General features: G+C 36.4%; 3 protein-coding genes across 4 annotated transcripts; 2 read left to right on the top strand and 1 right to left on the bottom strand.

Annotated features, from left to right (window-relative positions):
• The first annotated feature begins 460 nt into the window (after nt 1-460).
• Nucleotides 461-5120, top strand: LOC130954135 (putative disease resistance RPP13-like protein 1). 2 transcript variants are annotated; one of them, XM_057880871.1, is made up of 3 exons: nt 461-4245; nt 4402-4465; nt 4641-5120. In XM_057880871.1, exon 1 carries the CDS (start codon nt 567-569, stop codon nt 4227-4229), a length of 3663 nt encoding a protein of 1220 aa, XP_057736854.1. In that variant the 5' UTR covers nt 461-566; the 3' UTR covers nt 4230-4245; nt 4402-4465; nt 4641-5120. The 2 variants fall into 2 exon arrangements, with proteins under 2 accessions (XP_057736854.1, XP_057736855.1); XM_057880872.1 differs by having other exon boundaries at nt 4311-4465.
• A 1443-nt stretch (nt 5121-6563) lies between these two features.
• LOC130954142 (uncharacterized) lies at nt 6564-15704 on the top strand. Its single transcript, XM_057880879.1, has 4 exons — nt 6564-6813; nt 7198-7322; nt 8671-8820; nt 15648-15704. Exons 1-4 carry the CDS (start codon nt 6564-6566, stop codon nt 15702-15704), a joined length of 582 nt encoding a protein of 193 aa, XP_057736862.1.
• A 5768-nt stretch (nt 15705-21472) lies between these two features.
• Nucleotides 21473-25439, bottom strand: LOC130954137 (bifunctional dihydrofolate reductase-thymidylate synthase-like). Its single transcript, XM_057880874.1, is given in 13 exon segments — nt 21473-21706; nt 21801-21945; nt 22048-22154; nt 22383-22506; nt 22603-22768; nt 22859-22933; nt 23018-23079; nt 23401-23466; nt 23680-23724; nt 23796-24192; nt 24286-24607; nt 24610-24820; nt 25066-25439. Coding segments are annotated over 11 exon segments (1599 nt in total). The 5' UTR covers nt 24734-24820; nt 25066-25439; the 3' UTR covers nt 21473-21706; nt 21801-21834.
• Between the last annotated feature and the right edge of the window lie 246 nt (nt 25440-25685).

Raw genomic sequence — 25685 nt, 5'->3', positions numbered from 1 at the left:
TTTTTGTTAAGTATATAATTTTTTTGTAATTTTTTTGTTAATAACCAATAATACTTTTAAAAACTCACAAAAAAAATATATATTCAGCAAAAAATTACCAAATTTTAAAAATAATAATATCTCATTTTTCTAATCATGCTTGCAAAAAATTGAGTCAAAATTCAATCTCTAAGGTATTTTTTAAAAATATATATTTACTGTTGGATATTTTTGTTGTATTTTTAAATTATTTAAAGGTATTTTTATCGATAGTAAAATTTGGGTGCATTTTTGTCAGCGTTTGAATAATTCGGAGGTGTTTTTGGTAGTTAACCCAAAAATTAATATGACATGTGAATACATCAAAACTATACAGGATGTCATGTGAAGAATCCCTCGAAGACCAATAAGAGCATGAAGTCATTTTTTATTACAAAAATAGAAAAGTATAACCTAACACATTTCTTTAACTACTCAACACAGATCACAGTTAAGGCACTACCACATACTACTACAACCAGTCAACCACCAGTCAACCCCTTGCTTACCATTTGTTGCTTCAGATCTGATCACTTCTCTTCAGAAACATGGCTGCAGAAGCTGTTTTGTCTTCCGTTCTTAGTGTTGTTTTTGACAGGATGTCCTCCCCTGAAGTTGTTAACTGGATCAAAGGGAAGAAGCTTACTCAGAACCTGATTGAAAGGTTGAAGACTAATCTTTATGCTGTTCAAGCCTTTCTCATCGATGCTGAGCAGAAGCAGATCAAGGAGAGAGCTGTCAAGAACTGGCTTGATAGTCTCAAAGATGCCATGTATGTTGCTGATGACTTGCTCGATGAAGTCTTCACCAAAGCTGCCACTCAGAAGGATCCAGGTACCTTCCTCTCTCGTTTTCTCAATTTGCAAGATAGGGATGTAGCAAACAGGATGGAGGAAGTCATTGATAGGATAGAGTCTCTTGTAATTCAAAAAGACACCCTTGGTCTCAGAGAGATTCCTAAGGAGAACATGTCATGGAGGATCACTACATCTCTAGTTGAAACATCTGATGTATGTGGCAGGGAAGAAGACAAGGAGGCCATAGTAAAACTGTTGTTGCATGATGATGGTGATGATACTGGTGGTCATAGTGATGTATCTGTGATTCCCATTGTGGGCATGGGTGGGATAGGAAAGACTACTTTAGCCCAATTGGTTTACCAGGATGACAAAGTGAAGGAGAATTTTGATTTTCAAGCTTCGATTTGTGTGTCAGAAGATTTTGATGTTTTCAAGGTCACCAAGACTATAATCGAGGCAATAACTAAAAGTTTTTGCAGCTTGACAGATTTGAATTTGCTTCAGCATGATTTAAAAGAAAACTTGTCAAGGAAGAAGTTCTTTGTTGTCTTGGACGATGTATGGAGTGAAAGTTATGAAGATTGGGATAAACTTCTAAAACCTTTTCGAAAAGGGGTTAAGGGAAGTAAAATTCTCATAACTACTAGAAGTAAAAGAGTGGCTTCTGTGGTGCAAACTGTTTCACCTTATGAACTGAGCTTATTGTCCGAGGAAGATTGTTGGTTGGTGTTTTCAAAACATGCACGTCTCTCAACTGGTTCTATGGAGAATTCAACGTTGAAAAAGGTTGGTAGAGATCTCGTAAAGAAGTGTGATGGATTGCCCTTGGCAGCTCAAGCCCTTGGAGGCTTATTGCGTGGAAATTCTGATATCAAGTATTGGAATCATTTATTGAAGAGTGAGATCTGGGAACTCTCCGATGATAAGATAAAGGTTCTTCCTGCATTAAGAATCAGTTATTACTATCTTCCTTCTTATTTAAAGGAGTGCTTTGTTTATTGTTCTTTGTATCCCAAAGACCATGAATTTAGCAAAGAGGAATTGATATTGCTATGGATGGCAGAGAATTTTTTGCAATCAGCAGGAAAAAAGACTCCAGAAGAAGTTGGTGAGGAATATTTTGATGAATTAGTTGCGAGATCATTTTTCCAACCTCATAGTACTCTTGAAAACATATTTGTGATGCATGATCTGGTGCATGATTTGGCAATGATATTTGCTGGAGAATTCTATTTCAGAGCTGAAGAGCTTGAGAATGCAGTTGAGCTTGATATTAAAACTCGCCGTTTGTCACATAATGCCAAAGGTAATTATCCAATCTCAAAACTTTTGGGAGTTTGTGACCGAGTAAAACACACAAGGACATTTCTTGGACTCAATTTGGATTCAGAGATTCCATTTAACATGGAAAATGCAGCTTGTATCTTGTTGTCAAAGTTGAAGTACCTGAGGGCTTTGTCGTTCAATTGCTTTCATCTTGAGTCATTGCCTGATTCAATAGGCGAGTTGATTCATTTGCGTTACTTGGATTTGTCTCGGACTGCCATCAGGACATTGCCCGATACAGTTTGCAACTTGTACAATTTACAGACATTGAAGCTGGTTCAATGTTGGAAACTAAAAGCCCTTCCTGTTGGCATGAAATATCTTACAAATTTGCGTTACCTTGATATTAGTGGGACTCGTTTGCATGAGATGCCGGAAGGCATGAGCAAATTGACAAGTTTGCAGGTTTTAAGCAGCTATGTTGTTGGGAAGCGTGAAGGGAACAAGATTAATGAATTGGGAGCACTTGCAAATCTACACCAAACAATTTTCATTGACAAATTGGAGAATGTGGTCAATAGCAGCGAAGCATTGGAAGCAAGAATGTTTGATAAGGATGGCATTGAATCTTTGTTCTTGAACTGGTCGCTAGATGAATATGAGAATACAGTTGATTCCCAAATTGAAAGAGATATACTTGAAAAGTTACGACCTCATAGTAATTTGAAACATCTACGTATTGGTGGTTACAGGGGTACAACATTTCCAGATTGGGTGGGACATTGTTCTTACCACAACATCACCCGAATAACACTGGGCGTTTTTTTAACGGGTTATGTCAAGAATTGTTGTATGCTTCCTTCACTTGGACAGTTGCCCTCTTTGAAGCACCTGCACATTTCAAAGTTTGAAAGGCTTGCTATTGTGGGTGCTGAGTTTTACCGAAATGATGAATCTTGTCTGGGGACTCCATTTCCAATGCTTGAAACTCTTACATTTGAGTCAATGCCTTGCTGGGAGGAATGGCGTTCGTTGGAGTTCAATGCATTTCCTCGACTTAGGAAGCTTATCATATGGAATTGTCCCGTGTTGAGAGGAGATTTGCCAAATCAACTACCATCTTTGGAAGATCTTACTATTCTGAATTGCGAGCAGCTCAGTTGTTGTGTTCCAAGATCTCCTGCCATTACCTCTTTATGCATAGAAGGAAGCAAAGAAGTGAGAATTGGGGAGCTACCTCCTTTGCTGCATGAGCTTTCAATTAAAGGAAAGCATCAAGTGGAGTCGGTGATGGAGGCCATTGCGCACACCCAACTCACTTGCCTCCGATTTTTATCCGTCTCAGGCTGTTCATCCCGCGTATTGTTTCCAGTCAGTAGTATTCCTGCAGCACTACAAGATCTGACGATATCGAATTGCAACAAATTAGAATTCCAAATGGAAGGCCAACACCACTCATTGCATAAACTAATGATACATAACAGCTGTGATTCGGTTACATCCTTCTCGCTGGATTCCTTTCCAAATCTTGTGCGTGTTGAAATCAGCGACTGTGAAAAGATGGAGTCTCTCGTGGTGTCACGCTCTCTTTCATCTCTCCGTTCTCTAGAGATAAAGAATTGTGGGAGTTTGAAATCCCTGCAGACGCTATGGATGGCATCACCTCAGCTAGAAGATCTCAGATTACTTGGTTGCCCAGAGATTGAATTGTGTGCTACAGGGGATCCACAGCGTAGCTTGAGATCTCTTAGCATCAGCTACTGCGAGAAACAACTCAGCTGTGTAGCATCGCAGTTTGATGGGCTTACTCATCTTTGTATTGAAGGTGAAAATGAGAGTGTGAAGTGTCTCCCAAAGGAAGGTTGGTTGCCTGCCACCCTTGAGTCTCTCTCCCTGAGCAGCATCAAAAGTGTGGAGATGTTGGAATGCAAGGGACTTGCCCACCTCACCTCCCTGCAAGAATTATGTATTTATTATTGTTTCAATTTGGAGAACATTGACGGAGAAAAGCTGCCTGCCTCTCTGTTACGACTCATCATCGATGGAAGCCCTTTGGGTAAACGGTGTGAGATGAAGGACCCGCAGGTTTGGCCCAAAATTTCCCACATCCCCGCCATTCAAGTTGATTGGAGATGGATTTGGTAATCCAACACTTCAACAGGTAATTCTTTCTATCTCATTATTGTTATTCTTCATTGTTATTAATGTCTTGTATTATTCATACAGCTTTTCCATGGAAGCAAACAGGAGATAACTTGTGCAGTTATGATTTTGCTTTTGATGCATCAATAATATTCAATCATTCTAATACTCACAGGAATTCTCAGAAACAATACAATGATAATAACTGCAACAGAGGAGAAACCTTCATGACTAAAGTGGTAAGGATGCCTGAACTAACGAGTTTTCTTTCCATTTTTTAAAAAAAAAAAAATCATTTCATGAAAAATTTGTATATTACATGAGAAGGAATATCTACTTTATAATGTTAGAATAACTTTGATTACTCAAAATATGAAAATTTGTATGTGGTGGTTGAAACTTTCTTGCACAAAGCAACGGAGCAACAGAGCAGCCTCAATGAGCTTCATAAAGTGTTCTTCGACATGGCTGTTTTGGTCCAATCACATGGTAAGCAACTCAATGACATAGAGAGCCACGTGGCAAGAGCCAATTCGTATGTCTGCGGTGGGTCCAGCCATTCCAGTTTGCAAGGAAGCACCAGAAGAATACCGGAAGTCCACCTTCACTGCCATCATAATGTTGATCATTTTCATATTGATTATTGTCCAGTCACCAAAAAAAAATATTGATTATTGTCCTTCTTATTGATCATTATCATATTTACCTTTTGAATTTGGGTTCATGTATATGTTACACTCTAAAATTCTTCCAAACCATCTGATAATAAATTTCAGGCGCATGAACTAAAGTTTAGCAGATAAATTTAGTTTTGCTTTAGTTAATGGGATATTGATTGGTGGCTATGAACTATTGGACTAATTCAAAATCTTATCAAGAGAAATCAAGTCAACATATGCTGTCACTGTGTCACATAACCATTGCATTGTAAATTAATACCTTGTTTGTTTTTCTGCTTTTGAAGATTTAGACTTTCATGGTCATGGTCTGGAAGGTTATATTTGTAGTGAAATAAGAGTGCCAAAAATTCACAAATGAAAAGTATAGGGAATTCAGAATATTTAAATGGTTAAAGAATGAAAAGGGAATGAATTAAGATGATGATGAAGACAATCTTGAAGAATGCCATCATCTGTCCTCTTGCATTCACTAACCTTCTCCATTAGTTGACAGTAGCTCCTTATTATTGGGGTTTAATTCATCAATAGCCACTCTAATCTCTGCCATTATTTTTCCTTCTTGCAAGATTTATGCTGGTACATTCTTTTGCATGCATGTATTTTGTTTTGGGATTTTAAAAAATTTCTTTACATGTATAACGTGCTATAAATATGGTTGAATTACCTTGCTTGGAGTTTATATATTGGAGGAATGAGATTAATTGTTTTGCCCCTTAAACCTATGGTCTACGATTTTTTTTTTTCTGTATTTTCTTATACATTATTGATTAAGAATTGCATGTTTTGTTAGAAAAATAACAAAAATTAGTCGATAATGCAGCAACAACTATGTTTATCCCACTTTATGATAAGTGAACAGGTAAATAGTAATAAAATCTTTGAGAATCAATAAAAGCTGAAAGTTTCCATTTCAAACCATCAAATAAGAGAAGCAATTAAAAATAAGAATATATTACCAAGGCATCAACCAACTGTGTAAACATATTATTTACTTACTGTAAACACTACTTGCATCTCTTTTTTTATATCTATCTATCTATTACAATATATTAAAAGAAAACCCAAAGTAGTGTTATAGTGAATAAATAACACATAAATTTTTAGATTTCATATAAAGTTACCATGTTTTTCATGCAACAACAAAAAAATATATATATATCTTACAACACATTTATATTACCATAGAAAATAGCATTTATATAATCAATCTAGCATTAGTCTCATAATTTCACATACTAAATTATCTAATTTTGAAAAGGACAATGTTAGGTAACCAATAATTTTCTTGAACAATATGAACAACTACCAATCAAATCAAAACACATTACATCTTAAAATTACTCACTTAAATCTTAATATTAGAGTAACTATCCGTACACCTAGTGAAATGAACATCCGATATATTCATTGTTCACATTATTTAGTTTTTTTATTGTCTACCTATACTTTTCCTTTTAATAAATATGGTCAATCTCAATTATTACTCTGGATCTTAACTCAAAACTAAAATTACAAAATTACACAAACATATATAAATGCACTAATTTATAAAAAGAAGTAAATTTAGTAATCCATAATTGAGTTATAAGAAAGTGAATATGATTTAATGATGTACATTTCAAAACAAATAAAATAGCATTACCACAAGAGAGCATCTATGCTTCAGTTCCTCCAAAGACCTCTCTCTCTTCCATTTGTTCTCACCATATTCCTCTTCCTCACCTGGATCTCCCTCCATTTCCACACTGCTTCCAAAGCTTCTTCCTCTTCCCGGCATTGGAGTGCCATAGATGATATTAACGCCAACTTGCTCAGATTTCGATCTGGAATTCCTTCCAAGATTCTGAAAGATGACCGTGGTTGGCTCCTTGATCCATTGTCTCTTGCCTCTTCTTCTGGTATTTCAGGTCTCTAATTTTTCCTAAATCTTTTTATCTATTGTTATTTGAAAGTAATATATGTAAAAAAGTTAATTATTAAATTAGTCATCATATATTTATGTATATTTGTATTTTTATATAGATTAATTTATATATTTTTTCAACTAAATAATCAAGTACTAGGATAATCAAACGTACACTTAAAATAGAAATATAATTTTTCGAGTAATATTAGGTAATTATCGTTTTTTAGTTTATATTAGCTAATTTTCAAAATTATTTTTATCCTAAAATTTAGACCATAAATTATAAATTTTTAACACTAAATTCTAAATTATAAACTTAAAAATTAGAATGGACTGATATTAACTCACTAAAATTTATTTCTCTATACTTTCTCTAACTTTTTAGGTGGAGCTATCACTTCTGCTTCAATTCATGCAGGAGAAATCCGACCCGGAAAGTTAAGAGGAAATCATAGACACCATGATTGTAACGAGACACTTGTTATTTGGGGTGCTATGACAAGATATAGGGTAAGTTTCTCCATTAATTTTGAGTACTATATATATTTGTTCTGCCATACATCATAAATATGTATTTGAAATTAAGTTTATATAAATTACACCTATGTTCTATTACTCCTCATTTTAAGGGTAGTGGGTATTAGATTATCTGTCCGAATCCGAACCGAACCAATTAAATTGATTCTGAAATTAATGGGTTATCGGGTCCAACTCGAATCAAACCAATGACTCTCTCTAATAATTAGTTCGGCTGTTCGGGTAATGATTATGGCTTTTGGGGGTGTAAAACCCGAACCAATTCGTAGATCTGACCATGTATTAGTTAAATAAAAAAATAAAAATTTAAAAAAAAATATATATATATATATATATAATGATTTTGAGTTTTTTTTTTATTGTACTTTGTATTTAGTCTTTAATATGTTTGGTATTTAACATGTTTAGATTTTAATGTATTTAGTGTTTAATATGCTTGGATTTTAATGTGTTTAATTTTTAATATATTTTGTGATTAACATATTTGGATTATTTCTATTGATTTTACATGTTTATTGTAGTTACAGAATTTTTAAGATAAAAATTTTATTTTTTTTATAAATTTCTGTTTCATCGAATACCCATTACCAAACCGAACCAATTCGTTCTTAATCAGTTTGATTTGGATCGAACATAAATCCAAACTAACCCGACCCTACTCACCCTATCTCATTTCATATCCATTATAATAGTTCACATATCATACATCATCTAGTTTGTTAACTATGTATAAATTCAATTGCATCTATACAAATGAAATGTTTAAAAAATATTCTATTAATTGAATTGTATTTTACATTTTATATACCGTGTAATCCTTTGAATTAAAAACATACGGGTCTTGTGGTCTCAAACTTTCAATAACCGAAGAAATGTTATATTATTTCATACCGTATGAAATATAACTAAAACATGAGATGGAGTTTACTAAAAATAGCAATACTAGTAAAAACTCATTTCTCTTAAGATATAAACATTTCAGCTAACACTTCACAATTAATAATATATTTAAGCAATGTTTTAAAATTGAATTTAGCCGTCGATCAAATCAATTTAACTTTTATGAGTTTATCATTTGGTGGTTAATAAAAGAGGAATATCCAAAAAAATCTTACATGAGATGATCAAATAAAATTTATGTGTAAACAATTTTACTATAGATATGATAAGATAACATGTAATGATTTCGTTTGATCTTATATAGTTAACACCGAGTTTATTGTTGTTATCATTGTTGTTTTTTTTTTCTTTTTTTTATGGGATAACATTGTTGTTTCTTCTTTATGACTTGACTGACTTGTAATTTGTAATGGTTTTGTAGTTGGAGAATAGCAAAGTTCCTCATAAACGTTATGGTGAAGTGACCATTGGGTTCGATGACATTATTGTTGCTGCTAGCCCTAGTGGGACAGCCCACGCGATTAAAAACATAGATAAGATTCGGAGTACATTTTTCATAGGATGTCAAGACAATGTTATAAGTTATGCAAGTAGTTAGAGAGTTTACGAACTTAACACTTGAGCTACTGCCAGTTCCAAAAGGGAGCTTTTCTCTCTCAATAGGAGAGTCGTCCAAGAACTGCAGGTTCTTCTCCAAAAGGGAGTTTTCAACCAGCTTCAATTACCACAACAAACCTCCTAATATCCACTATACTTTACCAACCGGAGCGCTTAAACAGCGAAAAGACCTGTGAAACACAACAACATATATTGAGCAACTCACAGCATGAGCAGCATTGAAGGAAAAGTAATCAAGCTTAATAAACCTGGAGAGCTGGGATACAAGAAAGATTGCCTAAATGTAGTGGGCAAGATAATAAGTAACAAGGAGATAAGTTTCAAAACATGCAAGAATGCCTTACTGGGAATGTGGGGAAACCCACAGGGGGTTGCAGTTACTGATATTGGTTCGAAGAAGATGTTGTTCAGTTTCAAAGATAGAAAGAAAGGGCTACAAATCATGCAGGACGAGCCATGGAATGTTAGAGGAAATATGATCAACCTTAGACTATGGAGAGAGGGTGAATCTGTGTTCGAGGTAGATCATGACTTCATGGAATTTTAGATTCAAATCCACGGCATCCCGCTCGACTTCATGGATAAAGAAACAGGAGCGCGCATAGGAGAAATGTTGGGAGTGTTAGCAGAGGTGGAAGACCCAAAAACGGATGGCATTCTGAGGAGATCATATTTGAGAATCAGGGTCAGCATCGACATTACCAAGGCTCTACCCACAGGCTTTTGGTTAGACAGGGAGGAGCTGCCTCCTTTGTGGGTCTTCTTCAGGTATGAAAGGTTGCCGGATAGCTACTGTTTCAATTGCGGAATTCTTGGGCATGAGAAGAAGACATGTAAGAACCCAACTGCCATGGCATGCTGGGATCCCACTAAGAAGAGGTATGCACCAGGTCTGGGAGCAGGGCATGGCCAACCAGGGTCAACAGTGGGAGGAGAAAGCTCAAAACAACAAAGGTGGAGTGAGGAGGGAGAGGAATTGGCGCGTGAGCAACAGAATCGGGGAAGGGAGAGTGGGGAAAAGCAAAGCTCAGAGGAGAGCAGGATAAGGGATGAACAGGCATTGCAGCAAAAAATCAAGGAGGAGAGTGTCTGGGAAAACCAAACTGGGAGAGAAGAAGAGATGGCTGAGGCAGAAGAGCAAGTAGAGAAAGTACCAGAAATCCCTGATTTTCAGGGAGTTAGGAATACGCAGATTACCCTAGGAGCAGCCTATAAATTGAAAAGCCTCGTTGAGGAGATAAGGGAGAGAAAAAATGAACGGGCCATTAACAATAAGGCCCAGAAGGGAGGAAAAATATTTGGAGAGCAGGGGTTAGGAAGGAAGGGCCCAACAAAGGAGAATGGGGCCAACACAGGGGCAAATATGTTACATGAAGAGAATGTGGAAGGTAATGGGCTGAAGCAATATATAACAGAGGAAGGGGAAGTGAATAGCTACAGCATTGCGAAGGAGAGGTTGGGCCTGGAGAACAAAAAAGGAAAAGAGACCATAGGCCAGGAATTAAAAAGACTAATGTTAGCAAGACATAAGGGTAAACAAGTGTGTGATGGTAGAATGGAAGGGAACGAAAATCCAACCTTGCAGATGAGTGAAAGGGAAGAGGACAAACAAAATAAACCTTCAGATCAAGCCTTGCTAAAGAATGGAAGGGAGGAGGACAAACAAAAGAAACCGTCAAAGGATAGGCAGAAAGAGTTCATGATTCGAGGGTCACATGCTCACTTGGGGGAGAATATCTACTATGTCGAGTTAGCAAGTGATGAAGATCAAGAGGAAGAAACAGAGATAGAGGAAGATTGGGAAACAAAGCTAGCTAAGAAGCTGGAAATGAAACTGAATCTAAAAAGGAAAAGATAACTTATACAGGTGCCTTTGCTAACAGACAAGGAATGGAGGGTGGAGTATGAGGAGAAGGAGCCCAAGAAACTGAAGAACAGCAATACTTCTCAGGACTCAGGGGAGTATCAACTAGCAATACAGGACACTGAATTTTTCAAGGAATGACAAAAATGGCTGAGATGAGTATAATCAGCTGGAATTGTCGGGGAATTGCGGCTGCCCCGACAATCTCTGAGTTATACAATCTTTGTAAAAAAGACAAGCCGCTCATAGTATTCTCATGGAAACTAGGGCCAGTAAGGATAGAATGAATAGGATAAGAAGGAAGTTGAATTTTGTTATATGTTTTGCGTAGAACCCCGGGGCTTGTCCGGTGGACTATGTCTCCTATGGAAATCTAATGTTAATGTTAATGTTTATGAATGTGTGTGTAACTATATTAAAGCAAATATTAACATTAATAATGATCTGAATTGGCAGGGTATTTTTGTGTATGGAAATCCTATTTTTCAAAAGCGGAGGAAGCTATGGCAGGAGCTTACGGTAAGTAATATAAGCAAGGAGGAACCTCAAGCTTATTTGGGGGACTTCAATGATATACTAAGTCAAGAAGAAAAGGTAGGTCTTCTTCCACAACCAAAAATCTGCTTAGAAACATTTAGAAGGTTTGTAAATGAGAATGGCTTGATGGATGTTGACCTTAAAGGAAGTAAATACACCTGGTTTAGTAATCCTAGAAACAATTTCATCACTAGGGAAAGACTATATAGGGTGTTAATGAACTGGAAATGGTTGCAGATATACCAGAACGCTAGTCTAAAAGCAGCTCCGGCTATAAGTTCAGATCATTGTGCGCTTATATTGGATATTCAACCAAGAGGGCGGATAAAAAAAGAATTTAAGTTTAAGGCGTTTTGGGCTGAGCATGAGGAGTGCAAAGAGGTGATCATGAAGAGTTGGCAACAGAACGAGGGAAACAGAAATTGTTGGGGCCAATTCATAAGGAAGAGAAACAGATGCATAAGGGAGCTGATGGAATGGAGCAGACGGAAGTTCAAGAGAGCAGATAAAGAATTAGAAAGAAAGAGATCAGAGCTACATCATATCCAAGAGGCTGATTTGACGGAAAGAGATCAGACAAGAGAGAGGGAATTAAAGAACCAAATATCAGAACTTTGGAAACAAGAGGAAAAATATTGGGGGCAAAGATCTAGGTTGAAATGGCTAAAATGGGGGGGGGTGACAAAAACACAGCATTCTATCATGCAACAACCATTCAGAGAAGAATTAGGAATAGAATTGACAAAGTGAGAGATGAAATTGGGCAGTGGATACAAGGAGAGGAAGACATAATGAGGTTAGTGGAAAGGTATTATACTAAGTTGTTTACCTCCGAAGGGAACAGAAATCTAGAAGACTGCATAAGGGACATACCAAGGAGAGTTACCAGAGAGATGAATGAGGAACTGATGGCAAAAGTTAATGATGAGGAAATAAGGGAGGCAGTTTTTAGTATGAGAGGGTTGAAGGCTCCGGGGCTAGATGGTTTGAATGGGTTATTTTTCCAACAACACTGGGAGATCCTGAACAAAGAAGTTTGTGGAGTAGTGAAGCAAATTTTTGAAGAAGGTTTCATTCCTGGGGACTTAGGGGAAACTACTGTTGTTTTGGTACCCAAAGTCAGTCAACCGGAAAGTCTCAATCAGCTCAGACCAATAAGTTGCTGCAATTTTGCATATAAGATTGTAACAAGGGTCTTGGTGGGGAGATTAAGGAAAGTGCTTGATCAAATCATATCTCCAGTTCAGAGTGCCTTTGTCAAAGGAAGACTCATACAAGACAATATAGTTATAGTGCAGGAAGCGTTCCATATGTTAAACAAAAAAAGGAAATTCGGGAAGCAAAGACCTAGCCATGAAATTGGACATGAATAAGGCCTATGATAGATTGGAATGGAAATTTCTGCAGAAGGTCATGGAAGAATTGGGTTTCAGTAATGAATGGGTGAGGCTGGTTATGAGTTGCGTAAAAAGCGCCACTTATAGATTTAAAATAAATGGGAAGCTATCTAATAAGATCACCCCGCAAAGAGGTCTTAGACAGGGGAGATCCCTTATCACCCTACCTCTTTATCTTGGCAGCTGAAAGCTTCACTAATCTCATGGAAAAGGCGAAGAGGGATAAGCTTATTTCTGGAATAAAATTAGCCCCATCAGCACCGGTAATTACTCATTTGTTATTCGCTGATGATTGCATAATTTTTGCAGGTGCGGAAGAGGAGGAGATGTATCAACTCATTCAGATTTTAAACAAATACACGGAGGCATCAGGTCAAAGAATCAACACAGAGAAATCCGGGCTGATTTTTGGAAGCCAAGTATCTATACAGAGGAGGGTGAACATAGAAGAGATCACCGGAATGGCGGCGTGGGAGGATCCAGGAAGATACTTAGGGTTGCCTGCGAGATGGGGAAGATCCAAGAATAGGGCACTGGAGTGGATAAAGGAGAAAATACTTGACAAGATGCAAGGATGGAAAGAGAAGCTGTTAAACCAAGCCGGAAAGGAGATTTTGATAAAAGCAGTAATACAAGCGATCCCGGCTTTTGCTATGAATGTCATCAAATTCCCTAAATCCTTCTGCAGAGGAATCGAGGCAGCAATAGCCAGGTTTTGGTAGGCAAATAACCGGGAAGGAAAAAAGCATTCATTGGAAAAGTTGGACAAAATTGACTAAGTGTAAAACAAATGGAGGCTTGGGGTTCAAGGATTTAGAATGCCAAAACATTACGCACCTAGCAAAACAGGCTTGGAGACTACTAAAAGAGGAGGAAGCAATTTGGGCAAGAACTCTTAAGGCAATTTATTATCCCAACTACAGCCTGTGGGAAGCAGGAGAAGGAAGGAACGCGTCATGGATATGGAAAAGCTTGTTGGAGGGAAGGGATTTCCTTAGAAGGAAAGGTAAATGGAGCGTTGGGAGTGGAACGGAGATAGATATCTAGAGGGATAATTGGGTGGCAGGAAGAGGTAAAATGGGGAGAAGTGGAGAAGAGCAAATTAGAAAAGTGAGCGAGCTAATAAAACAGGGGGAGGGCTGGGATGAGAACAGAATTAAGGAATTATTTCTGGGGAACATAGCGGATTTGATTACTAGAACGCCCATCAGCCTGATTAACAAGAAGGACAATCTTATATGGGCATATAGAGTCGACGGACAATATTCAGTGAAATCAGGCTACCGTGCTGCGAAAGAGGAGAAAGATGCAAAGGAAGAGACAAAATTCAACAAAGCCTCGTCGAGTCAGAACTTCAGGGAGGTTTGGGTGACTATATGGAGATTGCCAGTGCCACAAAAGATTAAAATGTTCTTATGGAAAGCAGTGGAAATAATTCTGCCAATTAATATAAATTTGTATAAGCGTAAATGTACAGATAAGCCTTCATGTAGCATTTGCCAGGATGAGAATGAAACTGTCAAACATGCTTTACTTTTATGTCCATGGACGAGAGCAGTTTGGTTCGGATCTAGCATTCAAATAGCACCTACAGCCTATAATGTGACCTTGTTCGAAAAATGGATGATGGAAACAGTTCAGAAAATAAAAAGCTGGACAGGAAAGGATCAGGAGAAAATTTTATGTAATCTGGGGTGTGTATGTTGGTGTATATGGAAAGCAAGGAATCAATACATATTCCAGCAAACAAAAATCAATCCAGAACAGGTAATAATTAATGCAGAACATCTAGCAGCAGAATTTCACAATGCAACAAAGGGAAACAGCACAAACCAAAATCCAAGAACAGACAGGATTGGTGATAGGAAGAGAATTACCTGGAGGCCCCCGCCACAAAATAGGTTGAAGGTTAACACGGACGCGGCTTTCCATAGGGATACAGGCAAGGTAGCCTCAGCAGTCGTTATCAGGAACTGGCAGGGAAAGATCATCACTGGGACAACATCAAAATTCACCACAAATTCAGCACTAGCAGCAGAAGCTCAGGCATATAGAGAAGCTCTCATTCTCATAAAGAATTTACAAATAGAAAACTGTATAATTGAGACAGATTGTTTACCTCTGGTTCAAGCCATTAAAGCTAGAATGCCTATGGCGGAAGCAGACGCAATCCTAAGAGACATTCTGCAGATGCTGGAAGAGGCGCCAAATGTGGGAGCTACCTGGACTCCAAGGGAAGGCAACATAGTAGCTCACCAACTGGCAGCTATGGCAGTGAAGAATGATCTAAGAAGCCAGTGGACTTTCAATACTCCTAATCCTGTCAGGAACACAATCAGAACAGAAGCTAGGTTCGCAATGCTACAGCATAATCAAAGGGCACAAAATCAAGCCAAAGGGGTTCCGATTCCAACCAACCATCAAAGATATCAAACAGAAGAGGAGCTACCTGAGGGGGTGGACATGGAAGATCGGGACATGCAAGAAGCTGAAGGGGGAGCGCAGCATCGACCCATGGCATCGCATAGGCCAACTGAAGAGAGGAGCAATCCAATTGGCGAAGCTTGGAGATTGGATCGAGGAGCGAGCGCCGAGGGGCCTAGTTCTATGCGGACTGCTTCGAGGCAGACGATCACTCCGGCCGAGACAGACCGAATGGATGCTCCAAGGCGGACCCATCATCAGAGGCTTCATTACCGGGCTATCGAGGAAAACGGCGGTTGCGGGAGAACTCAGAAAGATACATTGCAGATTGGACCGGAGGACACCAAAAGGGAAGGATGCTTCAAGCGTCAAATCCATGCAACAAGGCGGTCTGGTAAGGGAGCTTCCAGCGGCAACATAAAGCGCTAACAGAGAGCATTGCGAGGAAGATGAGATTAGATTTAGGGTCGGGCACTAGCAGGATCGGGTTAGGGGCGAATCGGGTTCTGGTTGTGTGGTCGGGTCGGATCTCTGGCCCATGGCCCCAGTCCAAAATAAAATGTTATAAGTTATAATGTCTCAAGTACAGACTTTAATGTTTGGAAAGATCTTTAACTTTTTTATCTTATAATAAATTAAGTTATTCAATTAGGTTTCTCTTGCTAATTCAACTGAATCCTAATGTCTAACATATGTGACCGTTATGACTTGGTTACACATAATAATTTGGCTATAAACATTATAAGTAGATTATTAAATAACTAAATATCAAAACGTATCATAACATTTTAAAACACTATTATTCCTCATTTAAATAAAATATTCGAAAAATATAATCGTATATACCTCATCCCAAATATAAAAGAAAAGTAAAAAATTGTTTAAAGATATATTAAAATAAATAAAATTTATTATTCATTCACTAATTTGAGCGTTAAAGTGCCTTTTGCATATGTCTATCCCTTTGTTCTCCTGCTGCTGAAGTATAACTCATCTCAACAGAAAGCTCTCAGTTATTCACCGGCGAACGAGCTATACAGCAGCCAACCTTCACAAGAACAATTGACGCCTACTGTGGAGCCTAGAAACAAAAACCCTTCTTTTTAAGTCCCAAAATTATCGGATTTATCTATGGCTGACCAACTTTCTCCCACATCATCCGAACTCATTCGGATGATAACAGAGTTACAACAGGCTAATTAGTGTATGGCAAAAAAAAATCAAAGAATAGCAAATCAAATAACCGAATTAATCAATACTCGGATTGCTAATAATGGTGATCACAATGAACAAATGGATGACAAGGAAGAAAATTCTGATCCAATGCACGTCTTTGAAACTCAACAACCAGAGGAAGATCAACAAACCAATAAAGATGATGAATTGGACAACACAGTTTGACCATTCACAGCATATGTCATGAATTTTAAACTGTCTAGGAACTTTACGTTACCAATAACTCTAATTCCCTATGGTGGCATGGGTGATCCGAAAAAACACGTCAAAAAATTCCGCTCCATGATAATAGTAAACGGTGCTTCCGATCCTACCTTATGTCGTTGTTTTCCTACTTTTTAGACGGTCCTGCACTTGATTGGTTTTCAACTTTGCTTGCAAATTCTATTTCACACTTCCAGGAGCTTGCAAAGTTATATGAAGATCAGTTTGCTACATCTTCCATATATCTATACGACTCCGACTATCTGAACACTATCAAATAAGCACAACATGAAAGCCTAAGGGAGTATGTTATTCACTTCACCAAAGTAGCAATGAACATTCCAAACCTCCACCCACAAGTGCACCTACATGCTATAAAGAATGAATTTCGCCCAGGAAAATTTGAAGAGGCCATTATAGTGGCCAAACCCAGAACTTTGGCCGAATTTCGAGAGAAAGCCAAGAGTCAAATGGAGATTTTAAACAAACGACATAAGATATATAACATATTACTAGTAACTATCAAGCATCTACAATTAAGATATATAACATATAACTCATAATAATAAATTCCTATCCAAAAGTTTCCTATGCCTCCCTTCCTGGCTCCGACCAATACTAACCAAACGAAATCCCAGAACCTAAATAAAATAGAAGTTATATAACATATAACTCATAATTATCAAGCATTTATAATTAAGCTCAGTTTCATACCTGAAGATATTGGTCCACGGCAATATCCCCGACCTCACCAATGAGAGAAATGTCGGAAGACGCCTGTAATACCTCGTCAGCAACAACCATAAAATAAAACTTCTTATTCCACACCGAGGAGCCATCCTCATCCTCAGCAAAACCATGTAGCCTTTCTTGCTTACACACGAAAGCAGTAAACTCTTCTAAGGGAATCTCCCTCTCCTTCTCAACTAGATCATCACATAAATTTATGACGTCAGCCTTAGCTTCCTTTTTGAAAATAATACCCTTCTTTTCAACATTATTGGTCTTCAGACGAACTCTTAAGCTCGCTGCCGAAATACCTGGATACTTTCCATCTACAAAACACATAAAAACAGTCTAAACAATATTTACTCATTTTATCTTCAAACACATTTCAATATTTCATACATTCTTACCGAGATAATCTTTTGAACTTCTAGTTCACATTGCCATAATCGAGGATCTAAATGCATCAAGGATGATGCATTCCAATTAAGTTCCTTTTCAGAAAACTTATTCTCTCCCCCTAATGTTGGAAATTTTGATTCATCAAAATGACAATCCGCAAACCGGACTTTAAATACATCTCCAGTTTGTATCTCAAGATATCTCACTATAGAGGGAGAATCATATCCAACATATATCTCCAATTTTCTTCGGGGTCTCATTTTGGTGCGATTAGGTGGTGCAATGAGAACATATATCGCACACCCAAATATTCTTAAATGGGAAATATTTGGCTGCTAGCCAAATGCTAATTGCATAGGAGAGAACTGATGGTAACTCGTTGGTCTCAAACGAATAAGTGCTGCGGCATGTAAAATAGTATGCCCCCAAACCGAGGTTGGGAGATTCGTTCTCATAAGCAAGGGTCTAGCAATTAATTGGAGGCATTTAATAAGCGATTCTGCTAACCCATTTTGTGTGTGAACATAAGCTACTGGATGTTCAACACTTATTCCATTAGCCATACAATAAGCATCAAAAGCTTGGGAAGTAAATTCACCAGTATTATCAAGACGAATTACTTTGATTGGATTTTCTGGAAATTGTGCTTTTAGTCGAATAATTTGAGCCAGTAATCTTGCAAATGCTAGGTTGCGAGAGGACAATAAGCACACATGTGACCATCTCGAAGATGCGTCTATCAGGACCATAAAATATCTAAAAGATCCACATGGTGGATGAATAGGTCTTCATATATCACCTTGAATCCTTTCTAGGAATTCAGGGGACTCCAATCCAACCTTTACTGGTGATGGCCTTAAAATTAACTTTCCCTAAGAACATGCAGCACAACAAAATTCACTAGTTTTAAGAATCTTCTGGTTCTTTAGTGAATGTCCATGGGAGTTTTCAATAATTCTCCTCATCATGGTTGTTCCCGGATGACCCAATCGGTCGTGCCAAGTTATGAATTCATTTGGGCTAGTAAACTTCTGGTTTACACAGTGGCATGTGGTTCAATTGTACTAATCTTGGTATAATATAACCCAGATGAAAGTGAGGGCAACTTTTCTAATATAACCTTTTTATCTGAATCATGAGTTGTGATACATAAGTACTCATGACTTCCCTCATTCATAGTCTCAATATGATATCCATTTCGGTGAATATCTTTAAAGCTTAACAAGTTTCTTCGAGACTTGGTAGATAACAGTGCATTATTTATTATGAATTTTGTTCCTCCGGAAAACAAAATTATAGCTCTTCCGGAGCCTTCAATCACATTGCATGAGCCAATAATAGTATTAACACATTCTTCTATTGGCACAAGATGGGTAAAATATATATCACTTTTGAGAATAGTGTGCGAACTTGCACTATCCGCAAGTCATACATCTTCATTACATATCTTTGTCATTCTCTTCAAAGACAAATAATAATAAAATGAGTAGTATGCATAGTTAAATTGAATACTTGATCGGAATTATTTTTCTAAGAAATACTGCACATAAAAATAATGTCATATACTAAAATTTTATTTTAAAACATGACATATTTAATGATTTCAAAATTCATAAACATTAATACTTCATTATTTATATACATCATATTTGAAACTTAAATACATAGAAAATAAAACTTAACAAATAAGTTCTTTACATTATTTATTTACATGAATACTTAACAATCTCACACATTAAATTATTCCATCATTGATCAACTGACCAATATTTCCTTCAGGATCCTCAAAGAAATCAGATACATCATAATGAGTGGTGAAATTTTCAGCATCATTTGAAACGAAATTCGATTATTTTCCCTTGTCGTTCTTTTTTAAAGATGCCTGGTAAAGATCGACTAGGTGCCTTGGGGTATGACAGGTACGTGACCAATGACCCTTTCCACCACAACGGAAACACTTATCCTCTGTTGATTTATTCTGCCTGATATTTCTTTATTTATCCCACTTCTGGTGAGATCCTCTCTTTTGAATATAATTCCTTTTCTTTCCATAATTTTTCTTGTTATTAAAACCTTGTCATTTACCTCTTCTGGGGTAATTTGCCACATTTACTTCAGGAAATGGGGCGGCGCCAGCTGGTCGCGCTTCATGATTGGCAAGAAATTAACTCAGAATATTTTTTAAACCCTTTTTCTCGATACTGCTACTGCAGGAGCACATTCGAGGCATGGAATGTTGAGAAAGTTTTCTCCAACATATCATGGTCAGTTATCTTTTCCCCACATAATTTCATTCGTGAGGTGATTCGAAACATTGCAGAATTATATTCATTTATGGATTTAAAATCTTGTAAACACAAGTGCGTCCATTCATATTGGGCTTGAGTAAGTATCACCGTTTTCTGATGATTATACCTTTCTTCAAGGTCTTTCCAAAGATCTGCAAGATCTTTTAATGTGAGATATTCATTTTTCAATCCTTCGTCAAGATGACGACGAAGAAAAATTATGGCTTTGGCTTTATCCTTCTGGGATGCATTATTTTCAGCCTTAATGGTATCTCCAAGATCCATTGAATCAAGATGGATTTCAGCATCTAATATCCATGATAAATAATTGTTTCAAGATATATCAAGAGCATTGAATTCAAGATGAGAGAGTTTTGACATAATGAAAATTTGTTACCAAAGTCTTTAAAAATTTGATCAGAGTCTCGTGCTGATAACATGTTGTAAAATAAATAAAAGATATACTAAATATAAAATAAATATGTATAAATAGAAGACTCTAGTATTAATATAATTAGCTCAATAATAATTCATATATGTATTTACTAATACTATATGTTGTAATGTATATATATAAGAAAAAGAGAGAATTGATTTTTGTTTTATTGCTTATGTCTTGTACGTAAGAATTCAACTTTTATTAAAATTGGTCTACATAATAATCTCAACTCTCTCTCTTGAAAACTCCAGCCACCTGTATCATTAATGGGCATCCATCTGTCATTCTTATCACAACAATTAGGTTGAAGTCTTATAAAAGTAGGATATAAATACTTCCGTGACATTTTGGAAGACTTATATTTATCCAAATAAAAATAATGAATTTGACTAAGGTAAAAATTTATATCATACTTTTATAAAATTCAAGAACCTTAATATAATAAAATATTTTGAGAACGAAAATATTTGACACAATTTTTTTGAAAACCTATTTAAATATATACTCAACCAGAAAAAAATAAATACTCAAAGTGCAATTATCTTGATCTTAGTTGATACTTAGTTAACCAATTTGAATTAGGTCAAACAGTTCTTTAAGTAAGTATTAAGTTAAAGTCTTGTTTTTGTATAATAAATTTTTTAATTAAAATTTGGTGATAAATTAATTTTTGATTTGTCAAATTTAAAAAATACCATAGAAAAACTAAAATAAAAAAAAAGTTGATTGTTGACGATTAATTGTTAAAAATTGTTAAATAATTCTAAGTATTTGACTAAATTACTTTATAACAACTTCTAACTAAAATTTAAAAAAATTAATATTTTAAAAAATAAAAATCACTTTAAATACTAAATTTTTATTTAATCTTACTTTTTATTTAATTATAGTTTGCCTCCTATAGTTATTATACCAAATTTTACGTAATATTGATAAGATAAAAGTTAAAAAAGAAACAAATAAAGAAAGAAGAGAATTGAACCCTGTTCATTATAGAATAAATGAATAGAAAATAGGTATGCCGATTATTGCTTTACTTATAAAAGAATTTAAAATAAAATATTCTTTATTTAGTAAATTAAAAAGTTAGAGACACTCAGAGAATTCTCTAATCATGCATATATTCTTCAATCATAAGAGGACATCAACTGTAGCAACGAAATACATCTTAAAACCTCCCATACTTGGTGCAAACAATATAGCAAACAAAGTAAGGAGATTTAGACTTCAGTATCAAGCTAAAACCCTTCCTAATTTTCCCACAACGCTCTTCAATGGAAATGATTTAATTTTCTTTTTCCTTCTCTGTTGACCTCCCAAATCTGAACAAACATAGCAAAGTACAATTAGCCAACTCAGGATTCAGGAGAATGGTTATCTTCAAGTTTCAAATCCTTCAAACATGTAATGGCATACCTAAGGAAGGGACTGAACAATTATGTCCTACATTTTAGATGGCCATCTTCATCTCAATCTTCTGGTGAGGATTATAGTCACTGAGCTTGAAATCAAAAGCCACAAAAGAATCTATATCTTTTTTCTCTGGATTTATCTTCAAAGTCTGCATTGAATCAACAAAGCAGAACACACATTGAAGAGTACTAAACGGTCAAATTTTGCATCAAATTACATTGTGGCAAGGATTTTCTTCAAAATTACATACCGGAAAAGGCCTTGGCAAGTTCTGGAGCTGCTCCTGCAAAGGCTTCACATGATTTTGGTAAACATGTGCATCTCCAATGACATGGATAAAATCACCTGGAACTAATTCTGACAAGAGGAGTGAAAATAAAACATTACATACTTTTACAAACAAAATAAAATCAGGTTTTCAAAGTTCAGCACATTAACAAGACCGAATAATTCATAGAGAACTAGGGAAAAATAATAATTCATAGAGGACCACCATATTAACTTAAGCCATTCACAACTAAATATGATAGATCTGATCATCTGAATATATAAAGTCCACAAGAGATGCTTCAAAAATTTACATACCACAAACATGAGCAATTATGCAGGTCAGGAGGGCATAAGATGCAATATTAAATGGCACGCCTAGGCCCATGTCAGCAGATCGCTGATACATTTGACATGATAACTCCCCATTTGCTACATAGAACTGGAGGGGAAAAAAAGAATAAGAAGCAGCAGAAAGAAAAGAAAAGGAGAGAGAAGAGAGAGCTTTGTTTAAAGAAAAACTAAAAAAAGAGCAGACCTGTGCAAACATGTGGCACGGTGGAAGGGCCGCCAATTTAAGATCAGCTGGATTCCATGCGGAGAGAATGATCCGCCGATCATTGGGATTGTGCCTTATCTTGGTAATAACATCTAACAGCTGATCAAATCCTTGGCCGGAGTAGTCAGCATGCATATTAGTATACCTAAAGAGTGTCAGATGAGGGATAGAGAGATAAGCAATCCAAAACACAATAGTCTATGGACCTGCTCAGGAAAAGGTATGATCAACCTACCTGGCACCAAAGTGCCTCCACTGAAACCCATAAACAGGTCCCAAGTCACCCTCCTCCCTGTCTGTCAAGCCAAGTCTATAATTTAAAATAGAAGCCACTTAGTAACTGCAAGAAGAAAAATGTACAATTGTAGTTAAGACAACTGACTGTCATGCTTGCCTATCTAGGTATTCTCTTGATGCATTGCCATCCCATATATGGATCCCTTTTTCCTGCAACAACTGCCAATGTAACATAACTTTCAGAATATAAGTTAATAATGATCATATCTACTATAGTAACAGAAGGATCTTGGAGAGTAACAACCGAAAAGATGAATATCTCATGAAAATGAAGTACTGTGGTTGAAAGTTAAGTTGAGAACCATTTTTTTAATAATGTTGACATCATTCAAGATACATTTATTCACTTCTGAGTTCTAAAACCCAAGCTCAGATAGTGTTGATTGGAATATTTGGTTAATATCAACTTGTTTGTCACATAACTAGGAAAGGATATGATTCATTTGTGTGAAGAAAATGATTGGATGAATATATTATTACCTTGGCATTTGTAGACCCACTAATAAACCAAAGAAGCTCTTCAACAACCCCACGCCAAAATACTTTCTAGGAATCAATGAAGAAGTTGTGTCAACTTATCTATCTAAACAAAATGAACGAATAAATACTCCTCTTCCCCAATAAAACCTACCTAATAAGAACATAAAATAAATAAAAAAGAACAATACAAAAAGGAAAATAATCACAAGAATGGCAAGTTATTTTGTGCAGTACATTAAGTACATGTTTTAAACTATAATAAGTATAATGTCTGTGTACCTTTGTAGTAAGAAGAGGGAAGTTTCTGCGCAAATTGAACCTCATCTGTAAAAAATGGATACAGATGTCAGAGTACAAATTACAGCAACCCTCAAATATAGCCATCAACATGTTACCTGGCAACCAAATTTTGACAAGGTACCAGTCCTTGTCCTATCATCTTTGGCTGTACCCTCAGAAATGATTTCTTCAATCAGCCTAAGATACTTGTATTCTTCATGTCTTTCAAGAATCATTTTAGGAAGAAAAGAAAAATCCTGGAACTCAAACTTTAGAGTATCTGAATTGTTATCAAGAACTGGACCAGTATTCTGAGTTGCATGCTCCACCGAACACCTTACACGCACATAAGTTGTGAAAGAATAGCGAATGTTGTTTTCGACCTTAGGAAAAGATGAGTACCACAACCGAAATACAGAGGAATCAACTGGAGGCATAAATGTATCACACTCAATGCTAGTCTGAATTTCAGTGATGTGGATAGCTTCACATCCAGGTGCATTTAAAGTCTCCCTGTAAATGAAAATTATCGTCAGTAATAGAGAAAGAGCCTAATACAAATAGGAAGAATAATGCACAGAGAAAGAAAAGGTCAAAAGGATATACCTAAATATTTGTCCACCTCCTATAACAAATATTTTCTCAATTGACAAACTATAGGGAGGTTCAGCTAACAATTCCAAAGCAGAAGCCATACTTCTACATATAACAACATTCTCTGCTATTGCAATATCAAAGCTATCTGAGCGAGTAAGAACAACATTAAGACGGCCGGGAAGAGGCCTGTATTTAAGAGGGATACTATCCCATGTTTTTCTACCCATTACAACAGCATTCTTCTTCCCTGGATCAGATGTTGTTACAGTAACCTCTTTAAAAAATTTGAGATCAGTAGGTAACTTCCATGGTAATTTCCCATCTTTACCTATCCCATATCTGGTGTAGCAGCCACTACCACTTGGTAGTTCCTCTGCAGATTTGGCGGTGGGTTGAGTTTTCCAATGCCATTGCCGTTGCCGCTTCCATTGGGGATTACAAAAGAATTACTGGCCATAATGGAACTCAAGAACCGATAGAAACTTAAAGATGGTGTATCAAAACAAGGACTGCACAACCAATTCTTTTGGAAGTGCAGTTGAATCTGAAAACAACAAAGCATTACATTAAAACTTATATAATTAATGCCATTGCTCATACATATCACATTTTAGTTGGAACTTGGAACACTTCAAAAAGAAGAACCAGAGAGGGCAAAGCTTATTATTAACTATCATTATAGTTGTACAAGATTTTTTTCAACTCCATGAACAGCAGATACACCAGATTGTATTTACACTGAAATGCAAGAATTCAACTTTCAAGACAAAATTTGAAGGAGTAACTGACCTGTTTCAGACCGAAGCGCGAAATTTTGGAATTTTATGACCTTAAAAGCTTGCGAGAAGTTTCATGAACTGCTTTCAAATCTTCCACAGTATTGAAATCGAAAAAGAAAGTATTATTGTTATTTTATATGATCATTTTAACGAAATATTGGGTGTAAGGAAGAATGTTTGAATATCCCAGATAGTGAGAATGCAAGAACATTTCCCCAATTGTTTTGGAAGTAGAAATAACAAAAAATCAATCTTGCAGATAGGACACACTACCCACTCACTTAGTTTACACAGACACTAACTAAAAAAATAGCAAGCAAACCATCAAACATTTGGTGTGCAAATCTTAGTTAACAAAATGAATTCGAAGGAAGGGAGAAAATGGGTTGCAGAGTGGTGAGAACGATGAGAAGGGGGGGGGGGGGGGGGGGGTTCAGGGAAGTGAGGGGGCACAGTGAGGAACAAAACTGTGAAAGCGCAATAACAACGATGGCAGCAGCTTCAGACTCTAGAGGCAGAGGTTCTCTGCTCTCTCTTGAAAATGCACCCTTCCAATTTTTTTTATAATTGAACTAGTTAAGAATAATTTTTTATCATTAATTTTATAAATAAAATTAAAAAATATTTTAA

The sequence above is a fragment of the Arachis stenosperma genome, chromosome 10 (assembly GCF_014773155.1).
Source record: "Arachis stenosperma cultivar V10309 chromosome 10, arast.V10309.gnm1.PFL2, whole genome shotgun sequence".
Lineage (NCBI taxonomy): Eukaryota > Viridiplantae > Streptophyta > Magnoliopsida > Fabales > Fabaceae > Arachis > Arachis stenosperma.
This window is presented reverse-complemented; position numbering and strand designations above follow the sequence as displayed.